Genomic DNA, 23757 nt, shown 5'->3' with positions numbered 1-23757 from the left:
CAGAACATAAATGGCTTGAACCAAATATAACTTTATAACTTTGATAACTTTGATAGGTTTCGGCCAGTATAAACCCAGGCCATGTCTAACTTAATAGCACTACCTGGTACTATTAATGATAAGACATTTGTCCAAGGTTGTAACGATTTAAGCAATGCATGTCTAAATTAGGAAGAGGTAACTGGAACGTATTTGATAATAGTCCTTCTGGTTTAAGGCAAACTTGAGAGTTAACCAACATCAGTAACAACAACAAAAATCATTAAAAATGACAGCCACTGTAATGTTTCTGCTAATTCCCAAATTCTCGCCTTCGACATCAAATTCCAATTGCTTATTTTTAAACATATTTTCTATACTATTTCATTCTATTTTCTTGTATTTAAATAGCTTCACCAAAAGACCAAATTGTTGCCGGGTCAGCAGCTGGGTTATGTGAATTCCCATCAATTGTCCATTTAGAAGTATTCGATGCAGACCATAAGGACACATACGGTGCTTGTGGAGGTACTCTTATTGATTCTACTCACGTAGTGACAGCCGCTCACTGCCTGTAAGTATCTATAACAATAATGAAGATATTAATAATAAAAATAACAACAACAACAATAATAATAATAATAATAATAATAATAATAATAATAATAATAATAATAATAATAATAATAATAATAATAATAATAAAATGTATCGATTCTCTGGTACTTCCCCGTACATACTGACAAAACTATAAAAGCTAGTAAACCGGATATTATTATAAAAGATCAGACAAAGAAGAAGTGTTTATTAATTGACATGAGTATTCCTTGCGATCATAATATAGCGGCGAAAGAATTTGACAAGATCAGTAAATATAAAGACTTTCTAATAGAAATTGAAAAAAATGTGGCACCTCAAGGCGACTACCGTACCAGTGATTGTAGTATCTCTAGGAATGATAAAAAAAAAAAGGTACTGAAACCTATTTGAAAATGATACTAGGCTTACTATCCCTACAGGAAGTGCAAAAAATCTTGTTAACTGGAACAACTCATGTACTGAGAAGAGCATTATCGCCGTGAAAACAACATCCATTCATGAATTTATTTATTTATTAATTTTTTTAAAATACATATTTTACCTGTGAATTTGCGTGTGTAAACTGAGAATGCACACAGTAAGCTTCTCTGCCCAAGGTGTACAGAAACACTCGGCAAGAAATGGAAGAAAATTTGAAGAAAAAAAAACAACATAATAATAATAATAATATTAATAATAATAATAATAATAATAATAATAATAATAATAATAATAATAATAATACACAGCAAACCACAGCACGTACCCAAGGCGCACAGAGCTGCGCTCGGTAGTGAAGTGAAAGCACGTTATAAAAATAAAACTACTGAATAATAATAATAATAATAATAATAATAAATAAGAATAATTATAATTCTGCTCAGGAACTAGCATTGTAACGAATTTGATAAAGGCAACGATCGATAAAACTCAGTCAGAGACCAAATTCAGAATTTGGAAAAGAAGGCGAAAGTACAAACCATCTTTTAAGTAAATACAATAAGGTAATACAAAAAGAGTCTAAGCACAGAGATGACTGTGTCTGTGAAAGAGTTCACTGATATTTTATATATCATAGCACAAGATTTAGCTGGTATGCGGTCACCAGACGCCTGTTATAGAAGTCCAGTAGATAGAGATAACCTGATGTGGCCGTTCCAGCGCCGTTAACAAACGATCATAGTCTGCTACAATATGTCTTTATGACCATGCGCCTATATGCGAGAAACTCTCAAGGCTAACCCCGCAGTATTCGGCATTCTAACAAGACATACACGTTAAGTTGAATATAAAAATTGCCTTTTGGTTCTAATATTGCTTCCATTGCTAATAATTATTTTTCAAAATATCATTTGCTTTGACTTCATTATTACAAATCATATGTGTTTGTATATATATATATATATATATATATATATATATATATATATATATATATATATATGTATGTGTGTATGTATGTATATGTATTAGGTTGGCAACTAAGTTCCCGCCGTTTTTTAAATTTAAATTTTTGAAAATGTTTAATAAAAAATTACAACTAATTAATCAATAATGTATTCACCCTTGTTGTTTACAACTTCTTCCCAACATTCAACAAGATTTTCAATACCTCGTTGGTAGAAATCACCCGATTTTGACTTGAAAAATTGATCCAACCAAGCTCTAAATTCTGCATCAGTATTGAATGAAACTCCACGCATGGCATTTGAAAGAGATCGAAAGAAGTGGAAATCCATTGGTTCCAAATGAGGAGAGTACGGCGGGTGTGACAGCACTTCCCGGCCATGCGTTTGAATGGCTTCCTTGGTCATATTGGCGATATGAGGGCGGGCGTTGTCATGCAGCAGAAGAACTCCATGCTGACGATTAGGTCTTTTCTCTTGAATAGCCGTGTTGAGTCGTTCCATCTGTTGAACATAGAGTTCCGCGTTGACCGTTTGGTTCCGTTCAAGGAATTCGTAATGGATAAATCCCTTCCCAGTCCCACCATACGCACAATATTGTTTTACACGGATGAAGATCCTGTTTCACGTGCAGTGTCACTTGTTTACAGGGGCTAAGCCATTCCTTACGCTGCTTCATATTGATGTACAGGCACCATTTTTCGTCGCCAGTAACGATTCGGTAAAGAAATCGTTGCTTGTGTCCATGAGTTGAACGGTGACGAGCATGCAAACCAGCAAAGATTGTGACTCGTTGATTTTTGCTGTTGTTGTCACTTAAAGCATGCAGAACCCATGCTCCATACTTCTGAACCTTTCCCATTGAGTGAAGATGCTTCTCTATAGCAGTGTGGGTGCATTCCATTTTCTCTGCCAGTTCCCTTGTCGTTTGACAAGAATTTTCGTGCAAAAGTTGGTTTAATCTCTCTTCATCGAACTCAACTGGACGGCCAGAACGAGGTGCGTCTTTGAGGTCAAAATTTCCATTTTTGAACTTGGCATGTCAATCACGAACGGTTCTTTTAGGTATGGCACCCTCTCCATACACAGCACAAATGTCGCGAGCAGCATTTGCGGCCTTAGAACCGTGATTAAATGCAAAAAGAAGAAAGTGTCGAAAATGCTCGTTTTTCTTGTCTTCACATTCCATTTTAATGACCTGAAAATAAACAAAAATTAACTAAAACTAACTAGAAAAAAAATAATAGATACCAAAATGATTCAAAAATATAATTCTCCAAAAAAATAGATTCCGAAATTTAAAAACGCAATAAATTCCAACGAGAGGGAGAGAGAGAGAGAGAAATAGATAGATAGATGTAGATCACCGAAATGTTCCTGTAATCCCTTTTGTATGACTTGTTTTGTATTCTCTGTATAGATATATATACTCCTCAGATTGATTACGTTGAACAAAGCAAGACTATCAAATAGAATAGAAAAAAATATTGAACACACAAATGAATAAAATTGGGGAAAACAAGATTCTGTTGGGACTGCTATGTCGATTAGAAGGCATTTCATTTCTTGGTGGTCTCTGACGACAATATCTTGTCTATTAGCTTTGATCATTCTGTGTACATTTAATATATCTTAGAGTATTGGTGTAGCACAGAATATGGTTGCTTTGTCATTTTCGGAGACCTTTTCTGGGATAAGCCTATACCACATTTTTCCTGTTGTCATTCCTGTTGGCATAATTTCCAGTGTATAAATCCAAACTCTATCATGTCTGTGGATGCATTCTTTCTTGACCAGGACTGGACAACCAGAGATTATATGATTTATTATTTCTTTCCCATCACCAAATACTTTGCATTAACTTATTGCATTTCTATTCATTATTTGTTTTTGCAGGTTCTGTTGTAGAGGCTTTGATCAAGAACCCTCCTAAGCATCCTAGTTGTCCCCAATAACACTGTTTTCTGGAGCTGTACTAAACGGGGTTTTATTACTCTTTTACTCTTTTACTTGTTTCAGTCATTTGACTGCGGCCATGCTGGAGCACTGCCTTTAGTCGAGCAAATCTACCCCGGGACTTATTCTTTGTAAGCCTAGTACTTATTCTATCGGTCTCTTTTGCCGAACCGCTAAGTTACGGGGACGTAAACACACCAGCATCGATTGTCAAGCGATGTTGGGGGGGCAAACACAGACACACAAACACACACACACATACACACACACACACACACACACACACACACACATATATATATATATATACATATATACGACGGGCTTCTTTCAGTTTCCGTCTACCAAATCCACTCACAAGACTTTGGTCGGCCTGAGGCTATAGTAGAAGACACTTGCCCAAGGTGCCACGCAGTGGGACTGAACCCGGAACCATGTGGTTGGTAAGCAAGCTACTTACAACGCAGCCACTCCTGCGCCTGTACTTATTTCCTCTATCTATCTGTTCATATCTTTAGGGATAGCACCCAATGCACTGGGATACATTTTACCCGCACTTTCTATAATCTCTGTAATTCAATAGCTAAGTCCTGGTACTTTGCTATTTTTTCTATACTTCTCATATTAATTTTTTAATCATTTGGGACTGTAAAGTCAATTATCTGGCATTTTTTATTCTCTTTATCTACTACTACTACTACTACTACTACTACTACTACTACTACTACTACTACCACCACCAAATCAGGCCTTCTAGCTTCTAGAACGTTAAACTCCCACAACATCTTGTACTTCGTACTTTCTAGTACCTTCCTAGGTTCATGTTCATACCTTTTATCAGTGTGTTCAAATCTTAACTTTCTACATAGCTCCCAGTAGATTGCTCTCTCTTGATTGTCATGTCTTTTCTTGTATTCTTTCTGTGCCAGCATGCTACATTCACTTACTATATGAGTAATGCTTTCCTCTTTCGATTTGCCTAATCTACATTTGGAATCTACTTGTTTTTGTCTATTTTGGCGTTTATCTAATTAGTCCTTAATGCTTGATCTTGTACTGCTACTAGCAAACTTTCTGTCTCCCTCTTCAACTTTCTTTTCTGCAGCCATAACCATGTCTCACTACTACTGTTTGCTGAAACTATCTTTGGAAATTTACCATGCAACGCCTTCTCCAGCCAGTCAGCTAATTCCTGTTCTTTTTTCTGGGTTTTAAGTTTGTTTGATGTTTTGGTTTCCCTATGTTTTGCTGAGACTCTGGCAGCTTTTAATAAACATTCTTCCCTATTACCTACATAGGAGTCTATATCTACTCGAGCGAACTCCATGCAGTCTTCTACTGATATTAACCTTCTTTCACCTTCCTTTCTAAGTAGGTATAATCTTGCTACTCATGCCTTTGGATGGAATCCTCCATTCATATTGAATCCCTTCCTAGTACTCCTGTCTAGCTTTGATAATTCAGTTTTTGTCCAATCTACAAAAGCTGCTGAATATCTAAGTAATGATTCTGCCCAAGTATTTACAGCTTTCACCAGATTCAGACTATTTAGCTTTGACTTCATTAGCTTCCTCAGCCTTCTGATGTACTCCTCAATTTTCCTTTTCATTTCTGTAGTTAGTACTGTATCAGATTCTAATACTTATAACTCTCTCCTCCTTTCAATGATTTTAATGTCTGGCCATCTGATAATTGGATGCCTTCGCTGTTGACTGCCTGTCCCCTTTTCATGACTAATATTGCACACTTATCAATGCCAAATTCCATGCCTATATCTTTGCTGAAGTGTCTTACTGTCTGTATTAAGGAATCTATCTCTTTTTCATTCTTACTATAATGCTTCATATCATCGATATAGAGCAAGTGGTTAATTTTTCCATTACTATTTATGAACTGATGCCCTGTCTTTGCCTTCCTTAATACTAAACTGAAGGGGACCAAACATATGACAAATATTAAAGGGGACAACGAGTCCCCCTGGAAAATTCCTCTTTTGATATTAACTTTCCCTACGACTGTGTCACCTGAATATAGATCTACTTTCCATTTCTTCATGCTAAAGCTAATTAATTCTCTTATGTTGTCTGCTATACTGAACATACTCAAATATTCTCTTATCCATGAGCGTGAGATTAAGTCGTAGGCTTTCCTATAATCTATCCATGCTATTGTTATATTTTTCGTTTTAGCTTTTACTTCATCTAAAACTGCTTTGTCTATATATGATAGACCATGCGTTCATCTAGTCTTCTACCTGCAACCTTCTGGTAGTGAATTCGGATTGTCAAGGTACTGGTAAATGCTGCATAGATATATTTGTGAGGATAGTTATATTTGTGAGCTGTTGACATCTCAGCTTGGAGGAATTAATAAAATGACAGGCGAATTCCACCATATTTATATTAAACTTTTTGACTGAATAATTTTTTCACCAATTCTTTTCTTGCTTTTTTTTCTGTCTTTCCTTCCTTCTGCTGAATTTTGTGAAAGACCAAAGACTGATGACGTCGTTTTACTTGGAAAGAAACACTGTTATTCCGATTTAATTTTGAATGTTTCAGCGTTTCCTATCTTTGAATTTAATTTCATTTTATAATTTGAACTTGTAAAAGACACACGGAGTGTCGAAACATTGTTCAACCAATGAAATAGCTATTGCAATCGCCTCGGGCTCTTCGTCTTGTCTGTTTGCCTTTGTGAAGAGTTACGTCAATCCTTTTAAAATATTGTTATTATTATTATTGTTCAGTAGTTTTATTTTTATAACGTGCTTTCACTTCACTACCGAGCGCAGCTCTCTGCGCCTTGGGTATGTGCTGTGGTGCTCTTATGTTTACTGTATTGTAAGTGTTTTGCGTAGAATGTGTGCAGTACCCAGTAGTGCAATTTTCTGTATGTTATATATATTTGTAAGTCCTGGTATTTTTGTTATGTATTTGTCTGAATATTTTTTTATTATACCTAAGGCACCTACTATGATAGGAATTGTTTCTGTTTTTAGACTCCACATTCGAGTTATCTCTATTTCCAGGTCTTCGTATTTTGAAAGTTTTTCCATTTCTTTTCGAGAAACGTTGTCATCTGCTGGTATTGATACATCAATTAGAAAGCATTTGTTTTCTTCATGATCTTTGACAACTATATCTGGTCTATTTGCCTTAATTTCTCTATCTGTGTGTATTGGCATATCCCAGAGTATGGTTGCTTTCTCGTTTTCTGTGACCTTTTCTGGCGTGTGTTTATACCATCTTTTTTCTGTTGTTATTCCATAGTGTTGGCATAGCTTCCAGTGTATATAGGTCCCAGCTCTGTCGTGTCTGTGAATATATTCCTTCTTAGCCAGGACTGGGCAGCCAGAGATAATATGATTTATTGTTTCTTGTCCATCTCCACATATTCTACAGTTACTTGTTATATTTCTTTTCATTATGTGTTTTTGGTAATTTCTGGTGGGGAGGCTCTGGTCTTGTGCAGCAATTAAAAATCCTTCAGTCTCTGCTTTGAGTCCTGAGCTTCTCAGCCATTGCTGGGATTTTTCTCTGTCTATTTCTTTCGCATTTAGTTTAGCCCAGTATTTACCATGTAGGGGCTTTTCTTGCCATCGTTTTATCATGGTCCGTTGCTGTTCTAGTTTTAGTTTGGATTTCATTTGTTTTATAGCTTTTGTTGTTTCTTCTTCTTCTTCGTATTTGTTAGGTAGATTGAGTTCTTGTTTGTATTTGTCAGCTTCCTTAAATACTGAAAACGGTTTTTTGTTTTGCTCGTGTTTTGTGGCTATTTGTATTAGCTTCCCTTGCTTCTGGAGTAGGTATTTTTGCAGTCCTATGGTGGTTATTTTATAATAGTTTTCTAGCTGTATAAGACCCCTGCCACCTTCTGTACGTTGTATATATAGCCTTTCTATGTCAGATTTTGGGTGGTGCATCCTAGATCCTGTCATTATTTTTCTTGTTTTTCTGTCTATTTTACATAGTTCATTTAGTGTCCAGTTAAGGATGTTGTAGCTGTAGCCTATAACTGGGACAGCTAAAGTGTTGATACCCATTATCTTGTTTTTAGCATTGAGCTCTGTTTTTAGTATTGATCTAACTCGTCTATAGTACTCTTTCTTTATTTTTTCTTTCATTTGTGTATGCTGTATCCTATCTAGTTCATTGACTCCTAAATACTTATATGGTTGGCTTTCGTCTAGTTCTCTTATTTCATTGGCTTTTTTTAATATTCAATTTATCACCTTCAGTATATATATATATATTTATATATATATATATATACATATATATACATACACATAAAAATACATATATATGCATATATATATACGTATGTATATATATGTATATATATGTACATATATATATACATACATATATATACATATATACACACACTTATATATACGAGTGTGTATAGTGAGGATTTGTGTATGTGTGTGTGTGTATGCGCGTCGTATATACATGAATACAACGGTCTCTATACATATGTACGTATGTGTGCGTGTATGTGTGTATGCATATGTGTATATATACATATATGTGTATATGTATGGATGTATGCATATATCTAGCTCTCTGTCTCCTCTCTTTACTACATGATTTACTCTTTATTCTTTCTTTTAACTATTTATACAACTCCTGATTACTAACTATATATAAATACTCCATCTATATGTAAATTTTGTATTATTTGATTCTGTCTGAAGAATTTCTAATAGGAAATTTCTTACATGTTTATCCAGCATATACAACTTTGTAATTCCTATTAGCAAATGAAACACGTAATGGTGAATAAATAATACCAAAAATATTTTCCAGCTCCCTGAATACAGCTACACAAATACAACTACAAACTAAATTATGATACTGGAATAAACGGATGTGATCCATGAGGATGCAGCTTGGATTTCACCCTACCTATACAAAATATACAAATATTTACACACACACAGATATATATATCTATATATATATATATATATATATATATATATATATATATATACACATATATACTTACGTACATACATACATACATACATACACACACACATACATATATATATATATATATATATATATATATATATATATATATATATATATATATATACCCGTGAAATGTGCCCTTACTAAACTTTCCGAGAAAAAATAATTTTGGTTTTGAATTACTCTCGAGGAGAGAGTATTCTCTCCCAGAGTAATTAAAAAATCACCAGATATGGTATTAAATGCTGTTAACGAATTTGGGATTAAGTATTTACAGCAGTGTGACGAACCCACATACTGGCAGATTAACGCCTGCCTATAAGCTCTGGCTGCTACCGCAAAACAGTAGATGAATGACATTCAAAAACTAAACAAAATGGAAACAACAAGAAAGTATCATAATGTGTTTTGAAGACAGAGAAAAAAATAACTGGTTTACGGTGGATCACCAGTCATATAATAATGCTTATTGCATGCAAACAAGCAAATCACTATACGACCCACCAGCAGAAAGTAACAAAGGAGACAGAAATGATGTTTGGAGATAGCAAAAAGAAGACGATTGCAAACTGATTAGCCTCAAGTAGAAGCTAAAAGCTGTCAGTGAAAAACTCCGACATCAGAAGAGAATAACTGAGAGAGAATAATTTAACTGCAACCAGGCAGCAGTATACAGAGACATTAGAAGAGGAGCAGTAAACATTATGGAAGCTCCTTCACGAGAAGACGTAGACACCTTCTGGAGGAAAAATCTGAAGCGAAGAGGAGTTTAACCAAGATACTCTGTGACTGGAAGAAACTTGAGGAAGTTATTTCTTCTGCGTTACACCTTAGACATAAAACATTGATGGTGACACTCTTGCAACCGTGATCCAGAAACTTCGGGATGGAAAAGAGCCTTGATCTACTTACATTCTCAAAGGATGTAGGGTTGGAGTTTGGTCAGGATAAATGTTGTTATATGGTTGTGAAAAGGGATAAACTATAAACCAGACTAGTAACATCTCCATTAATGATTTGACTGTTTCCCTTATATCTGACAGGGAATGATACAGATATCTAGGAGTGGATGAAAACATATCTTATAATCTTACATATCTTATAATCTTACATATCTTATAATCTTACATATCTTATAATCTTACATATCTTATAATCTTACATATCTTATAATCTTACATATCTTATAATCTTACATATCTTATAATCTTACATATCTTACACCTCTAACAAAACACGTGTCACTAAAGAATATTACAGCCAAATAAGGAAAAATTGAACCTCAGAACTCTCTGCATTCAATAAAACGGTGGCCCACAATGTGTTTGCTGTACTTGGTTGGACGCTTGATGAAATCCAAGCCATTGATTCGAAAACCCGAAAAATACTAACAAGCACACATAATTTCACATACACAGTGACGTAGACCGCCTGTACCTAAAACGAAAACAAGGCGGTAGAGGCTTAACATCGATCCAAAATGCCTTTGAATGTCGTATCACATACCTTTGGCAACATCTTTTAGCCACTAAGTGTCGAAGCAAATCCCTTGACCAAGTTTAATTACATGAGGCTGATAACATCATAAGACTTGGAAGATAGCTCCTTGAGCAACATTCTTTGTCTGATAACTTAGAATACATGAACAAAAGTCGCAGATTCTACCGCAACATATTATCAGATAAAAGGATGAGCGTATATGAGCAGAAGACAATGCATGGATATGCTAGTAGAAAGCTCCGAGAGGATAGTAACATCGATCATCAGAGCAGATTATCATGGACCAATAGCCGGATTACCACCTCCCACTTTGAAGGGTATGCGATTGCAATCCGGGAGCAGGAAATAACAACCAAGTACTTGATGTACAAAAGGGATAGAAATGCAGGAAAAGCAGTAAAATGTGACAAGCGATGCAGACTTTGTGGAGTTAACACCGAAGATATCACCCACATCAGAAGCAGTTGTCCGAAAATGTCATCATGGTATTATCAACTGATAAGACATGATGTTGTAGCTAGGACACTCAATAATGAAATCCGTCGGAAGGATAACCTCCGAGGACAAAGAAATACGAACCCACAGTATGGTAGAAGCTATAGCCACTAGTAATAACAAGGAGTACTGGTGGTATGTCCTTGTGAAGACCTCAATAAAATGCAAGCACATCAGACCTGGTATAATGATTTGGAATAGAGAAGAGAAACAGAGAACAGTCGTGAGAATTAGCTACCCAGCGGATGCTAGCATAAAGCTGAAGATCAGTGAAAAAGAGAATACCTACGCTGTACTATTGAGAAATCTGAAGTTACACTATCCAGATTACAAGTTCAGGTTTATATCAGTAATCATTGGGACCCTGGGATATGTAACACACTGCCTAAATACCAATCTTGAGAAATTAGGTTTCTCAAAACCAGAAAGGAGAAAACTAATTCGAAGACTACAGGTCCAATTCATCAGTGGAACTGTAAAGATCTGTAAAACTTTACAGAAGTTTACAATTTAAATATAGATATGCAAGTATATGCCTGAGAATACATGCAAAAATCAAAACATACAAATCTGCACATAGACATAGATACTTATATATACATAGATACTTATATATACATAGATACTTATATACAAACAAAAATACCCTTTGTTGATGTTGAAATTTTAATGAAGGAGCCATAAATCTAGGTTAGAAACTGATTTTTTCTCTATTGGCAAGAAATCTTGAAATAAAACTGAACAATGACATACATACATACATAAGAAGCTTGCTTCCAAACAACGTGGTTCCGGGTTCAGTCCTACTGCGTGTCACCTTGGACATGTGTCTTGTACTATAGCCTCGGGCCGACCAAAGCCTTGTGAATGGATTTGGTAGACGGAAATTGAAAGAAACCCATCGTGTACATAACACACAATATATATATATCGCGCACCGATACATTAAAATATTTATAAATTCTATCTATAGATTATTATTATTATTATTATTATTATTATTATTATTATTATTAGTAGTAGTAGTAGTAGTAGTAGTAGTAGTAGTAGTAGTAGTAGTAGTAGTAGTAGTAGTAGTAGTAGTAGTAGTATTGAGTGAGAAAGCAGAACTTGCCATCAAAGTGACACTGAGGTAAAACATACGAAGTCCAGTATACCCATCATTGCTACCCGTCTGATAAGGGTACACCAGGCATATGCATCACAACCATTTGTGCAAGACATGGTGATATCATCTCAAGAAAAACAGCACATGACCTTGCAGGTGGGGCCTAGTTGAAATTTTCTGTAGTTCAAGTAGCCCATCCCACTCAAATGGTCCTTGAATAAGGGTTGTCTAGGGATGTTGAATGAAACACCCATGTTTCCAGAGGTGAATAATTCAAACTCCAAAGAATTCCTATCAACACATGGCTATAATGATCCCCCACTACTTCTTCTCGTGATCAGAGACGCACCTATCATCAGCCACCAAATGACATGCTCAACTGGTTAAGGACAAATAACCGACAAGCAAATTAGTGGTATTGAGCAGAACATTTGGTGTAGCCCATCTTTTATACCAAGACAAAACAATGTACATGATAACACTTCCAATCAGTTAAGATCAGAAGTCCTGAGAACCAATTATTATTATTATTATTATTATTATTATTATTATTATTATTATTATTATTATTATTATCATTATTATTATTATTATTATTATTATTGAGTGAGAGAGCAGTGCATGCCATCAAAGTGACACATGGGTAAAATATACGAAGCCCATTATACACATCATGACTACCCGTCTGATAAGGGTACACCAAGCACATGCATCACAACCATGTGTGCGCAACATGGTGATCTCATATCAAGATAAACAGCGCATGACCTACAAGGTGGGCCCCAGTTAGAATTTTCTTCAGGTCGAGTAGCCCATACCGCTCAAAAGGTCCCTGAATAAGGTTTGTTTAAGGATGTTTCTTCTTCTTCTTCTTCTTCTTCTTCTTCTTCTTCGTATTTATTAGGTAGCATGATTTCTTGTTTGTATTTGTCAGCTTCCTTAAATACTGAAAACAGTTTTTTGTTTTGCTCGTGTTTTGTGGCTATTTGTATTAGTTTCCCTTGCTTCTGAAGTAGGTATTTTTGCAGTTCTATGGTGGTTATTTTATAATAGTTTTCCAGCTGTATAAGACTCCTACCACCTCCTGTACGTTGTATATATAGTCTTTCTATGTCAGATTTTGGGTGGTGCATCCTAGATCCTGTCATTATTTTTCTTGTTTTCCTCTCTATTTTAGTTCATTTAGTGTCCAGTTGAGGATATTATAGCTGTAACTTGTAACTGGGACGGCCAAAGTGTTAATACCTATTATCTTGCTTTTAGCATTGAGCTCTGTTTTCAGTATTGATCTAACTCGTCTATAGTATTCTTTCTTTATTTTCTCATTCATTTGTGTGTTTGTGTTGTATCCTATCTAGTTCATTGATTCCTCAATATTTATATGGCTGGCTTTGGTCTAATTCTCTTATTTCATTGGCTTTATGTAGTGTGATGTTGCTACTCTTAACTAGTTTTCCTCTTTTCAGGGTTGCTTTGGCACATTTTTCTTATCCGAATTTCATATCTATTTCTTTGGTAAATCCATGTACTGTCTGGAGTAGTGTTTCCAGCTGTTTGTCATTTCTAGCGTATAATTTTAGGTCATCCATATATAAAAGGCGGCTGATTCTTTTGCCGTAACATTTATATCCGCATCCAGTTCTATTTAGCAAGTCAGTTAAAGGTGTGAGTGCCAAGCAGAACAGGAGTGTCTCCCTGGAATATTCCTCTTCTAATGGGGATGGCTTTCGTTGTCACGAGTCTCTCTTTTGTTTGGAGCTGTAGCACTGTCTGTCATTTATTCATAGAATGTCTTATGTATTTTATAATAATTGGTGCCACCTTGTTTATGGCTAGAGTTTCGAGGAACCACGTGTGGGGAATACTCTCAAAAGCCTTACGGTAGTCGATCCAGGCCATACTGAGGCCTTTATTCTTTCTGCGGCTGTCTTCATTTATGACTTTATTGATCGTTAGTTGGTCTTTACAGCCGTATGTGCCCTTGCAGCATCCCTTCTGATCTTCTGGAAACAGGTTATTTTCTTCCAGATGCTTGCTCAGTCTCTGCGATATTATTGAAGTAAAGGCTTTTATTATTATTATTATTATTATTATTATTATTATTATTATTATTATTATTATTATTATTATTATTATTATCATTATTATTATTATTATTATTATTATTATTATTATTATTATTATTATTATTATTATCATTATTATTATTATTCAGTAGTTTTATTTTTATAACGTGCTTTCACTTCACTACCGAGCGCAGCTCTGTGCGCCTTGGGTATGTGCTGTGGTTTGCTGTGGTGCTCTTATGTTTACTGTATTGAAAGTGTTTTGCGTAGAATGTGTGCAGTACCCAGTAGTGCAATTTTCTGTATGTTATATATATTTGTAAGTCCTGGTGTTTTTGTTATGTATTTGTCTGAATATTTTTTTATTATACCTAAGGCACCTACTATGATAGGAATTGTTTCTGTTTTTAGACTCCACATTCGAGTTATCTCTATTTCCAGGTCTTTGTATTTTGAAAGTTTTTCCATTTCTTTTCGAGAAACGTTGTCATCTGCTGGTATTGATACATCAATTAGAAATCATTTTTTTTTCTTCATGATCTTTGACAACTATATCTGGTCTATTTGCCTTAATTTCTCTATCTGTGTGTATTGGCATATCCCAGAGTATGGTTGCTTTCTCGTTTTCTGTGACCTTTTCTGGCGTGTGTTTATACCATCTTTTTTCTGTTGTTATTCCATAGTGTTGGCATAGCTTCCAGTGTATATAGGTCCCAGCTCTGTCGTGTCTGTGAATATATTCCTTCTTAGCCAGGACTGGGCAGCCAGAGATAATATGATTTATTGTTTCTTGTCCATCTCCACATATTCTACAGTTATTTGTTATATTTCTTTTAATTATGTGTTTTTGGTAATTTCTGGTGGGGAGGCTTTGGTCTTGTGCAGCAATTAAAAATCCTTCAGTCTCTGCTTTGAGTCCTGAGCTTCTCAGCCATTGCTGGGATTTTTCTCTGTCTATTTCTTTCGCATTTAGTTTAGCCCAGTATTTACCATGTAGGGGCTTTTCTTGCCATCGTTTTATCATGGTCCGTTGCTGTTCTAGTTTTAGTTTGGATTTCATTTGTTTTATAGCTTTTGTTGTTTCTTCTTCTTCTTCTTCGTATTTGTTAGGTAGATTGATTTCTTGTTTGTATTTGTCAGCTTCCTTAAATACTGAAAACAGTTTTTTGTTTTGCTCGTGTTTTGTGGCTATTTGTATTAGTTTCCCTTGCTTCTGGAGTAGGTATTTTTGCAGTCCTATGGTGGTTATTTTATAATAGTTTTCTAGCTGTATAAGACCCCTGCCACCTTCTGTGCGTTGTATATATAGCCTTTCTATGTCAGATTTTGGGTGGTGCATCCTATATCCTGTCATTATTTTTCTTGTTTTCCTGTCTATTTTACATAGTTCGTTTAGTGTCCAGTTAAGGATGTTGTAGCTGTAGCTTATAACTGGGACAGCTAAAGTGTTGATACCCATTATCTTGTTTTTAGCATTGAGCTCTGTTTTTAGTATTGATCTAACTCGTCTATAGTACTCTTTCTTTATTTTTTCTTTCATTTGTGTATGTTGTATCCTATCTAGTTCATTGACTCCTAAATACTTATATGGTTGGCTTTCGTCTAGTTCTCTTATTTCATTGGCTTTATCTAGTGTTATATTGCTACTTTTAACTAATTTTCCTCTTTTCAGGGTTGCTTTGGCACATTTTTCTAATCCGAATTTCATTTCTATTTCCTTGGTAAAGCCGTGTACTGTCTGTAGTAGTGTTTCTAGCTCTTTGTCGTTTTTTGCATATAATTTTAGGTCATCCATATATAGAAGGTGGCTGACTGTTTTTCCATAGCATTTGTAACCGCATCCAGTTCTATTTAGCAATTCTGTTAAAGGTGTGAGTGCCAGGCAGAACAGGAGTGGAGAGAGCGTGTCTCCCTGGAATATTCCTCTTCTAATGGGGATGGCTTTCGTTTTCACAAGTCCCTCTTTTGTTTGGAGCTGTAGCACTGTCTGCCATTTGTTCATTGAGTGCTCTATGTATTTTATGATAATTGGTGCCACCTTGTTTATGGCTAGTGTTTCCAGAATCCACGTGTGGGGAACACTGTCGAAAGCCTTTTGGTAGTCCACCCAGGCCATACTGAGGCCTTTCTCCTTTCTGCGGCTGTCTTCAGTTATGGCTTTATTGATCAATAATTGATCTTTACAGCCGTATGAGCCCTTGCAGCATCCCTTCTGCTCTTCTGGAAACAGGTTGTTATTTTCCAGGTGTTTACTCAATCTCTGCGATATTATTGCAGTAAAGGCTTTGTAGATCGTAGGGAGACAGGTTATAGGTCTATAGTTTTGTGGTTTCTCCGTTTCCGTGGATTTGGGGATTAAGATGGTTTTCCCTCTTTGTGAGCCATTCAGGCATTGTTTCTGGATCTGCTATTATGTTGTTAAAGTTTTCTGCCAGCTTTTTATGCATTGCTAGCAGGTGTTTTAACCAGAAATTGGGGATCTTGTCGTGTCCAGGTGCTTTCCAGTTGCTTAGTCTTTGCAGTGTCTGGGTGACCTCTTCAGTTGTTATAGGGGCCCAGAGTTGCTCAGGTGCTAAGTTCGTTGTTTTAATGGTCCTTTTTTGGGGTTGTTGCTTCACCGACCATATTTGTTTCCAGAATTTCTCTAGTTCTTCTGCTGTTGGTGCTGAAGTAATGTCTATTTTATTTTTACCCAGTTCTTGGTAGAGTTTTTTGGGGTTGGATTTGAACTGTTTGTTTTGTTCAAAGAAACGTTGGCGTTTCTCATACCAGCGGATCCTCTGTGCTTTGGCAAGGATGTCTTGCTTTAGTTTTTCTTTTGCCTCAGGTAAGTCTTTTTCTGTAATGCTGTATTTGTGCAGTATTTTTGCTTTCTTCTTGTTACTTAGTAGTGTTGATTGTTTACTAATTTCGTTGAGAATCGATAAATCTTTTCTCTTTTTTTTAATTTTGTTCTGGATGTTATTTATCCACAAGGTCTGTTTGGGTGGAAGAACTCCTGTTCGGATGGGTTTGAGTGAGTATTCTGCTTCTTTTGTGGCTGCAGTGGCTGCCGCATATATCATGTCATTTAGCTCAGTGATATTGCCTGTTGTTTCTGTGGTTGTTAGTTCCGTGACGGCCAGGTTTATGCTATTTATTATTGATGTTGTTTTATTGTCTATTTTGATTTTTGGGAGATATAATCTGTGGTCCATTCTAAGATCTGTGGTTTTCAGTTCTTCGGTTATTTTCATTTTCATAGTATCGTAATTATTAGGTTTCCCTTCGTTATTTCCAGGCTTTATATTTGTTTTGCCTTCCTTTTCATTCATATGTTTGTCTGTGGTGTTCTGGATTGGTGCTTTTTGTACACTATTATACATCTCTACGGTCTGGGTTTGTTGTTTTTTGTTTACTTCGTTTTTGCCGGGCATGTTACGTTTGTCCTCGTGTTTTGCTATCTCAGTGTTTATATTATTATTATTAGGCATTGCTGTGTGACTACTATCTAGATTTTCCTGATGTATTTTTTCTTTCAATTGTTCTATTTCTATTTCTGATATTTTTTTTGCTTTTAGAATATATCTTCTTATGTTAGCTAGTTTGTTAGGGTTCATTGTTTTATCGAGGTCTATATTTACATTATTTTTCTTCCATGTTTTATATGTATGTGTTGTTGCGTTTTCGTTTTTTTGGGTAGAGTACTGCTGTGAAATAGGCGTGTAGGATCGAAATGTGTTCCTCACGTGTCCATTTATGCCGTTTTGGTTTTGTTTGCGGGACATGAGGAACAACGTCCGGCCCTTTATTTTGACGGTCTTCGTTTTCGTAGGGTACCGGTTCGTTTATTTCTGTTGTCAGATTGTTTTGCACGTTCATATCTTCGTACTTTTTTCTTAACAAGCTTACAGTACGTACTTCTCGGTTGTTATTCTTGGGTGAAATAATACCGATGTTATTTAATATGTTTGTAATTTTTTTGTACATGGTGTTTTGGGGTTCGAAGATGGTCTGATTTTGATGTAACACGTGTGTTTACGATCGCTGTGCGGGTAGTGGAGGTATCAAGTTAAAATACATCATTATATTTGTAAAAATAGAGATAAATTTCAATGAGTATTACTTACTCGGATATAGTCCAACCCTTTGTCAGCTATTTTTTGTATATGGTGTTTGGGTTTGGGGATGGTGTGTATTTTGATGTAACACGTGTGTTTACGATCGCTGTTCGGGTAGTGGAGGTATCAAGTTAAAATACATCATTATATTTGGAAAAATAGGAATAAATTTCAATGAGTATTACTTACTCGGGTATAGTCCAACCCTTTGTCAGCTATATTTGGGCTCCATGCGATGTCTTTATTTCCGATGTTTTTGGATAAGTTTCGGAGCAGTGATTTATCGTACTCACATGTTAAACTTCCCCGGTGTTCTCTCTGTTATTATTATTATTATTATTATTATTATTATTATTATTATTATTATTATTATTATTATTATTATTCAGTAGTTTTATTTTTATAACGTGCTTTCACTTCACTACCGAGCGCAGCTCTGTGCGCCTTGGGTATGTGCTGTGGTTTGCTGTGGTGCTCTTATGTTTACTGTATTGAAAGTGTTTTGCGTAGAATGTGTGCAGTACCCAGTAGTGCAATTTTCTGTATGTTATATATATTTGTAAGTCCTGGTGTTTTTGTTATGTATTTGTCTGAATATTTTTTTATTATACCTAAGGCACCTACTATGATAGGAATTGTTTCTGTTTTTAGACTCCACATTCGAGTTATCTCTATTTCCAGGTCTTTGTATTTTGAAAGTTTTTCCATTTCTTTTCGAGAAACGTTGTCATCTGCTGGTATTGATACATCAATTAGAAAGCATTTTTTTTTCTTCATGATCTTTGACAACTATATCTGGTCTATTTGCCTTAATTTCTCTATCTGTGTGTATTGGCATATCCCAGAGTATGGTTGCTTTCTCGTTTTCTGTGACCTTTTCTGGCGTGTGTTTATACCATCTTTTTTCTGTTGCTATTCCATAATGTTGGCATAGCTTCCAGTGTATATAGGTCCCAGCTCTGTCGTGTCTGTGAATATATTCCTTCTTAGCCAGGACTGGGCAGCCAGAGATAATATGATTTATTGTTTCTTGTCCATCTCCACATATTCTACAGTTACTTGTTATATTTCTTTTCATTATGTGTTTTTGGTAATTTCTGGTGGGGAGGCTTGGTCTTGTGCAGCAATTAAAAATCCTTCAGTCTCTGCTTTGAGTCCTGAGCTTCTCAGCCATTGCTGGGATTTTTCTCTGTCTATTTCTTTCGCATTTAGTTTAGCCCAGTATTTACCATGTAGGGGCTTTTCTTGCCATCGTTTTATCATGGTCCGTTGCTGTTCTAGTTTTAGTTTGGATTTCATTTGTTTTATAGCTTTTGTTGTTTCTTCTTCTTCTTCTTCGTATTTGTTAGGTAGATTGATTTCTTGTTTGTATTTGTCAGCTTCCTTAAATACTGAAAACAGTTTTTTGTTTTGCTCGTGTTTTGTGGCTATTTGTATTAGTTTCCCTTGCTTCTGGAGTAGGTATTTTTGCAGTCCTATGGTGGTTATTTTATAATAGTTTTCTAGCTGTATAAGACCCCTGCCACCTTCTGTGCGTTGTATATATAGCCTTTCTATGTCAGATTTTGGGTGGTGCATCCTATATCCTGTCATTATTTTTCTTGTTTTCCTGTCTATTTTACATAGTTCGTTTAGTGTCCAGTTAAGGATGTTGTAGCTGTAGCTTATAACTGGGACAGCTAAAGTGTTGATACCCATTATCTTGTTTTTAGCATTGAGCTCTGTTTTTAGTATTGATCTAACTCGTCTATAGTACTCTTTCTTTATTTTTTCTTTCATTTGTGTATGTTGTATCCTATCTAGTTCATTGACTCCTAAATACTTATATGGTTGGCTTTCGTCTAGTTCTCTTATTTCATTGGCTTTATCTAGTGTTATATTGCTACTTTTAACTAATTTTCCTCTTTTCAGGGTTGCTTTGGCACATTTTTCTAATCCGAATTTCATTTCTATTTCCTTGGTAAAGCCGTGTACTGTCTGTAGTAGTGTTTCTAGCTCTTTGTCGTTTTTTGCATATAATTTTAGGTCATCCATATATAGAAGGTGGCTGACTGTTTTTCCATAGCATTTGTAACCGCATCCAGTTCTATTTAGCAATTCTGTTAGAGGTGTGAGTGCCAGGCAGAACAGGAGTGGAGAGAGCGTGTCTCCCTGGAATATTCCTCTTCTAATGGGGATGGCTTTCGTTTTCACAAGTCCCTCTTTTGTTTGGAGCTGTAGCACTGTCTGCCATTTGTTCATTGAGTGCTCTATGTATTTTATGATAATTGGTGCCACCTTGTTTATGGCTAGTGTTTCCAGAATCCACGTGTGGGGAACACTGTCGAAAGCCTTTTGGTAGTCCACCCAGGCCATACTGAGGCCTTTCTTCTTTCTGCGGCTGTCTTCAGTTATGGCTTTATTGATCAATAATTGATCTTTACAGCCGTATGAGCCCTTGCAGCATCCCTTCTGCTCTTCTGGAAACAGGTTGTTATTTTCCAGGTGTTTACTCACTCTCTGTGATATTATTGCAGTAAAGGCTTTGTAGATCGTAGGGAGACAGGTTATAGGTCTATAGTTTTGTGGTTTCTCCGTTTCCGTGGATTTGGGGATTAAGATGGTTTTCCCTTTTGTGAGCCATTCAGGCATTGTTTCTGGATCTGCTATTATGTTGTTAAAGTTTTCTGCCAGCTTTTTATGCATTGCTGGCAGGTGTTTTAACCAGAAATTGGGGATCTTGTCGTGTCCAGGTGCTTTCCAGTTGCTTAGTCTTTGCAGTGTCTGGGTGACCTCTTCAGTTGTTATAGGGGCCCAGAGTTGCTCAGGTGCTAAGTTCGTTGTTTTAATGGTCCTTTTTTGGGGTTGTTGCTTCACCGACCATATTTGTTTCCAGAATTTCTCTAGTTCTTCTGCTGTTGGTGCTGAAGTAATGTCTATTTTATTTTTACCCAGTTCTTGGTAGAGTTTTTTGGGGTTGGATTTGAACTGTTTGTTTTGTTCAAAGAAACGTTGGCGTTTCTCATACCGGCGGATCCTCTGTGCTTTGGCAAGGATGTCTTGCTTTAGTTTTTCTTTTGCCTCAGGTAAGTCTTTTTCTGTAATGCTGTATTTGTACAGTATTTTTGCTTTCTTCTTGTTACTTAGTAGTGTTGATTGTTTACTAATTTCGTTGAGAATCGATAAATCTTTTCTCTTTTTTTTAATTTTGTTCTGGATGTTATTTATCCACAAGGTCTGTTTGGGTGGAAGAACTCCTGTTCGGATGGGTTTGAGTGAGTATTCTGCTTCTTTTGTGGCTGCAGTGGCTGCCGCATATATCATGTCATTTAGCTCAGTGATATTGCCTGTTGTTTCTGTGGTTGTTAGTTCCGTGACGGCCAGGTTTATGCTATTTATTATTGATGTTGTTTTATTGTCTATTTTGATTTTTGGGAGATATAATCTGTGGTCCATTCTAAGATCTGTGGTTTTCAGTTCTTCGGTTATTTTCATTTTCATAGTATCGTAATTATTAGGTTTCCCTTCGTTATTTCCAGGCTTTATATTTGTTTTGCCTTCCTTTTCATTCATATGTTTGTCTGTGGTGTTCTGGATTGGTGCTTTTTGTACACTATTATACATCTCTACGGTCTGGGTTTGTTGTTTTTTGTTTACTTCGTTTTTGCCGGGCATGTTACGTTTGTCCTCGTGTTTTGCTATCTCAGTGTTTATATTATTATTATTATTATTTGGCATTGCTGTGTGACTACTATCTAGATTTTCCTGATGTATTTTTTCTTTCAATTGTTCTATTTCTATTTCTGATATTTTTTTTGCTTTTAGAATATATCTTCTTATGTTAGCTAGTTTGTTAGGGTTCATTGTTTTATCGAGGTCTATATTTACATTATTTTTCTTCCATGTTTTATATGTATGTGTTGTTGCGTTTTCGTTTTTTGGGTAGAGTACTGCTGTGAAATAGGCGTGTAGGATCGAAATGTGTTCCTCACGTGTCCATTTATGCCGTTTTGGTTTTGTTTGCGGGACATGAGGAACAACGTCCGGCCCTTTATTTTGACGGTCGTCGTTTTCGTAGGGTACCGGTTCGTTTATTTCTGTTGTCAGATTGTTTTGCACGTTCATATCTTCGTACTTTTTTCTTAACAAGCTTACAGTACGTACTTCTCGGTTGTTATTCTTGGGTGAAATAATACCGGTGTTATTTAATATGTTTGTAATTTTTTTGTACATGGTGTTTTGGGGTTCGAAGATGGTCTGATTTTGATGTAACACGTGTGTTTACGATCGCTGTGCGGGTAGTGGAGGTATCAAGTTAAAATACATCATTATATTTGTAAAAATAGAGATAAATTTCAATGAGTATTACTTACTCGGATATAGTCCAACCCTTTGTCAGCTATTTTTTGTATATGGTGTTTGGGTTTGGGGATGGTGTGTATTTTGATGTAACACGTGTGTTTACGATCGCTGTTCGGGTAGTGGAGGTATCAAGTTAAAATACATCATTATATTTGGAAAAATAGGAATAAATTTCAATGAGTATTACTTACTCGGGTATAGTCCAACCCTTTGTCAGCTATATTTGGGCTCCATGCCTTATTATTATTATTATTATTATCATTATTATTATTATTATTTTTATTATTATTATCATTATTATTATTATTGCTATTATTATTATTATTATTTGCCTTTTATCCTTTCGGAGTCGATAAGATAAATACAAGTTGAACACTGGGGTCGATGTAATCGAATCATCCAATCCCCAAAATAGCTGTCTATGTGGTAAATTTTGATACAATTATTTTTCTTTTTACTTTTAATCTGCATGTTTGTTAAAGTCACTTGCCAAGATACACGCAGCATCCAAGGACGAGTGAGGGATGAGAGATGTTGCAGTATGACTGAAAGCTTGGGGAGGAGAAGTGGCAGTAATACAATACAGACATTTAAATGGATAGGGTTTTTCTAAGGATATGGGTAATACTTGTCAGCACGATCTTTTGGATTTCTCTGAGACATGCTTCTCCTGGGATATTATCTAGAAGTTTCTGACATCCCTTTTTTATCGTACCTAGGACACCCACAATAACAGGAACAGTTCTTGCTTTAAGATGTCATATATTTTGTATTTCAATTTCTAGGTCCTTATATTTACTTAATTTGTCAAATTCCTTTACAAATATATTTTTATCAGTGGAAACGCATCTATTAGTCTACAAGTATTTTCTTCCCCGTTTTTAACAATTATGTCTGGTCGATTAGCTTGGATCGTTCTGTCAGTGTTGACTGGAAAATCCCAAAGGATAGTGACATTTTTACCGTTAACAACCGACTCAGGATGATGTTCATACCAGTAAGCAGGAGTGCTGATTTTGCAGTGTTTACATATTTTCCAATGTAAATACTGTCCTGCCTTATCGTGGCGATTTTTGTATTCGTTTGGTGTCACCACAGGACATCCCGAGATGAGATGATCTATTGTTTCATCAAATATGTCGCAGTCTTCATTTAGGGTCAGAACCGTTTTGAAGAACGTTAGCCTGGTAGTTTTTGTGAACAAGCTTTGATCTTGTGCCGCGAACATGTCCTGAAATTCTC

At 35.8% G+C, this 23757-nt stretch overlaps 1 protein-coding gene across 1 annotated transcript in view; it reads left to right on the top strand.

Annotated features, from left to right (window-relative positions):
• LOC149131211 (chymotrypsin-1-like) overlaps positions 1-23757 on the top strand; it is a 45943-nt gene that overhangs the window by 612 nt on the left and 21574 nt on the right. Inside the window, exon 2 of the mRNA XM_089340868.1 lies at positions 391-553. Coding sequence (XP_089196994.1) covers positions 391-553 — 163 coding nt within the window. The remainder of the gene's footprint in view (positions 1-390; positions 554-23757) is intronic.

The sequence above is a fragment of the Octopus bimaculoides genome, chromosome 24, assembly GCF_046866305.1.
Source record: "Octopus bimaculoides isolate indiv1 chromosome 24, ASM4686630v1, whole genome shotgun sequence".
Taxonomy (NCBI): domain Eukaryota; kingdom Metazoa; phylum Mollusca; class Cephalopoda; order Octopoda; family Octopodidae; genus Octopus; species Octopus bimaculoides.
Note: the sequence above shows the minus strand (reverse complement) of the source record. Positions and strands in the feature narration are given on the sequence as shown.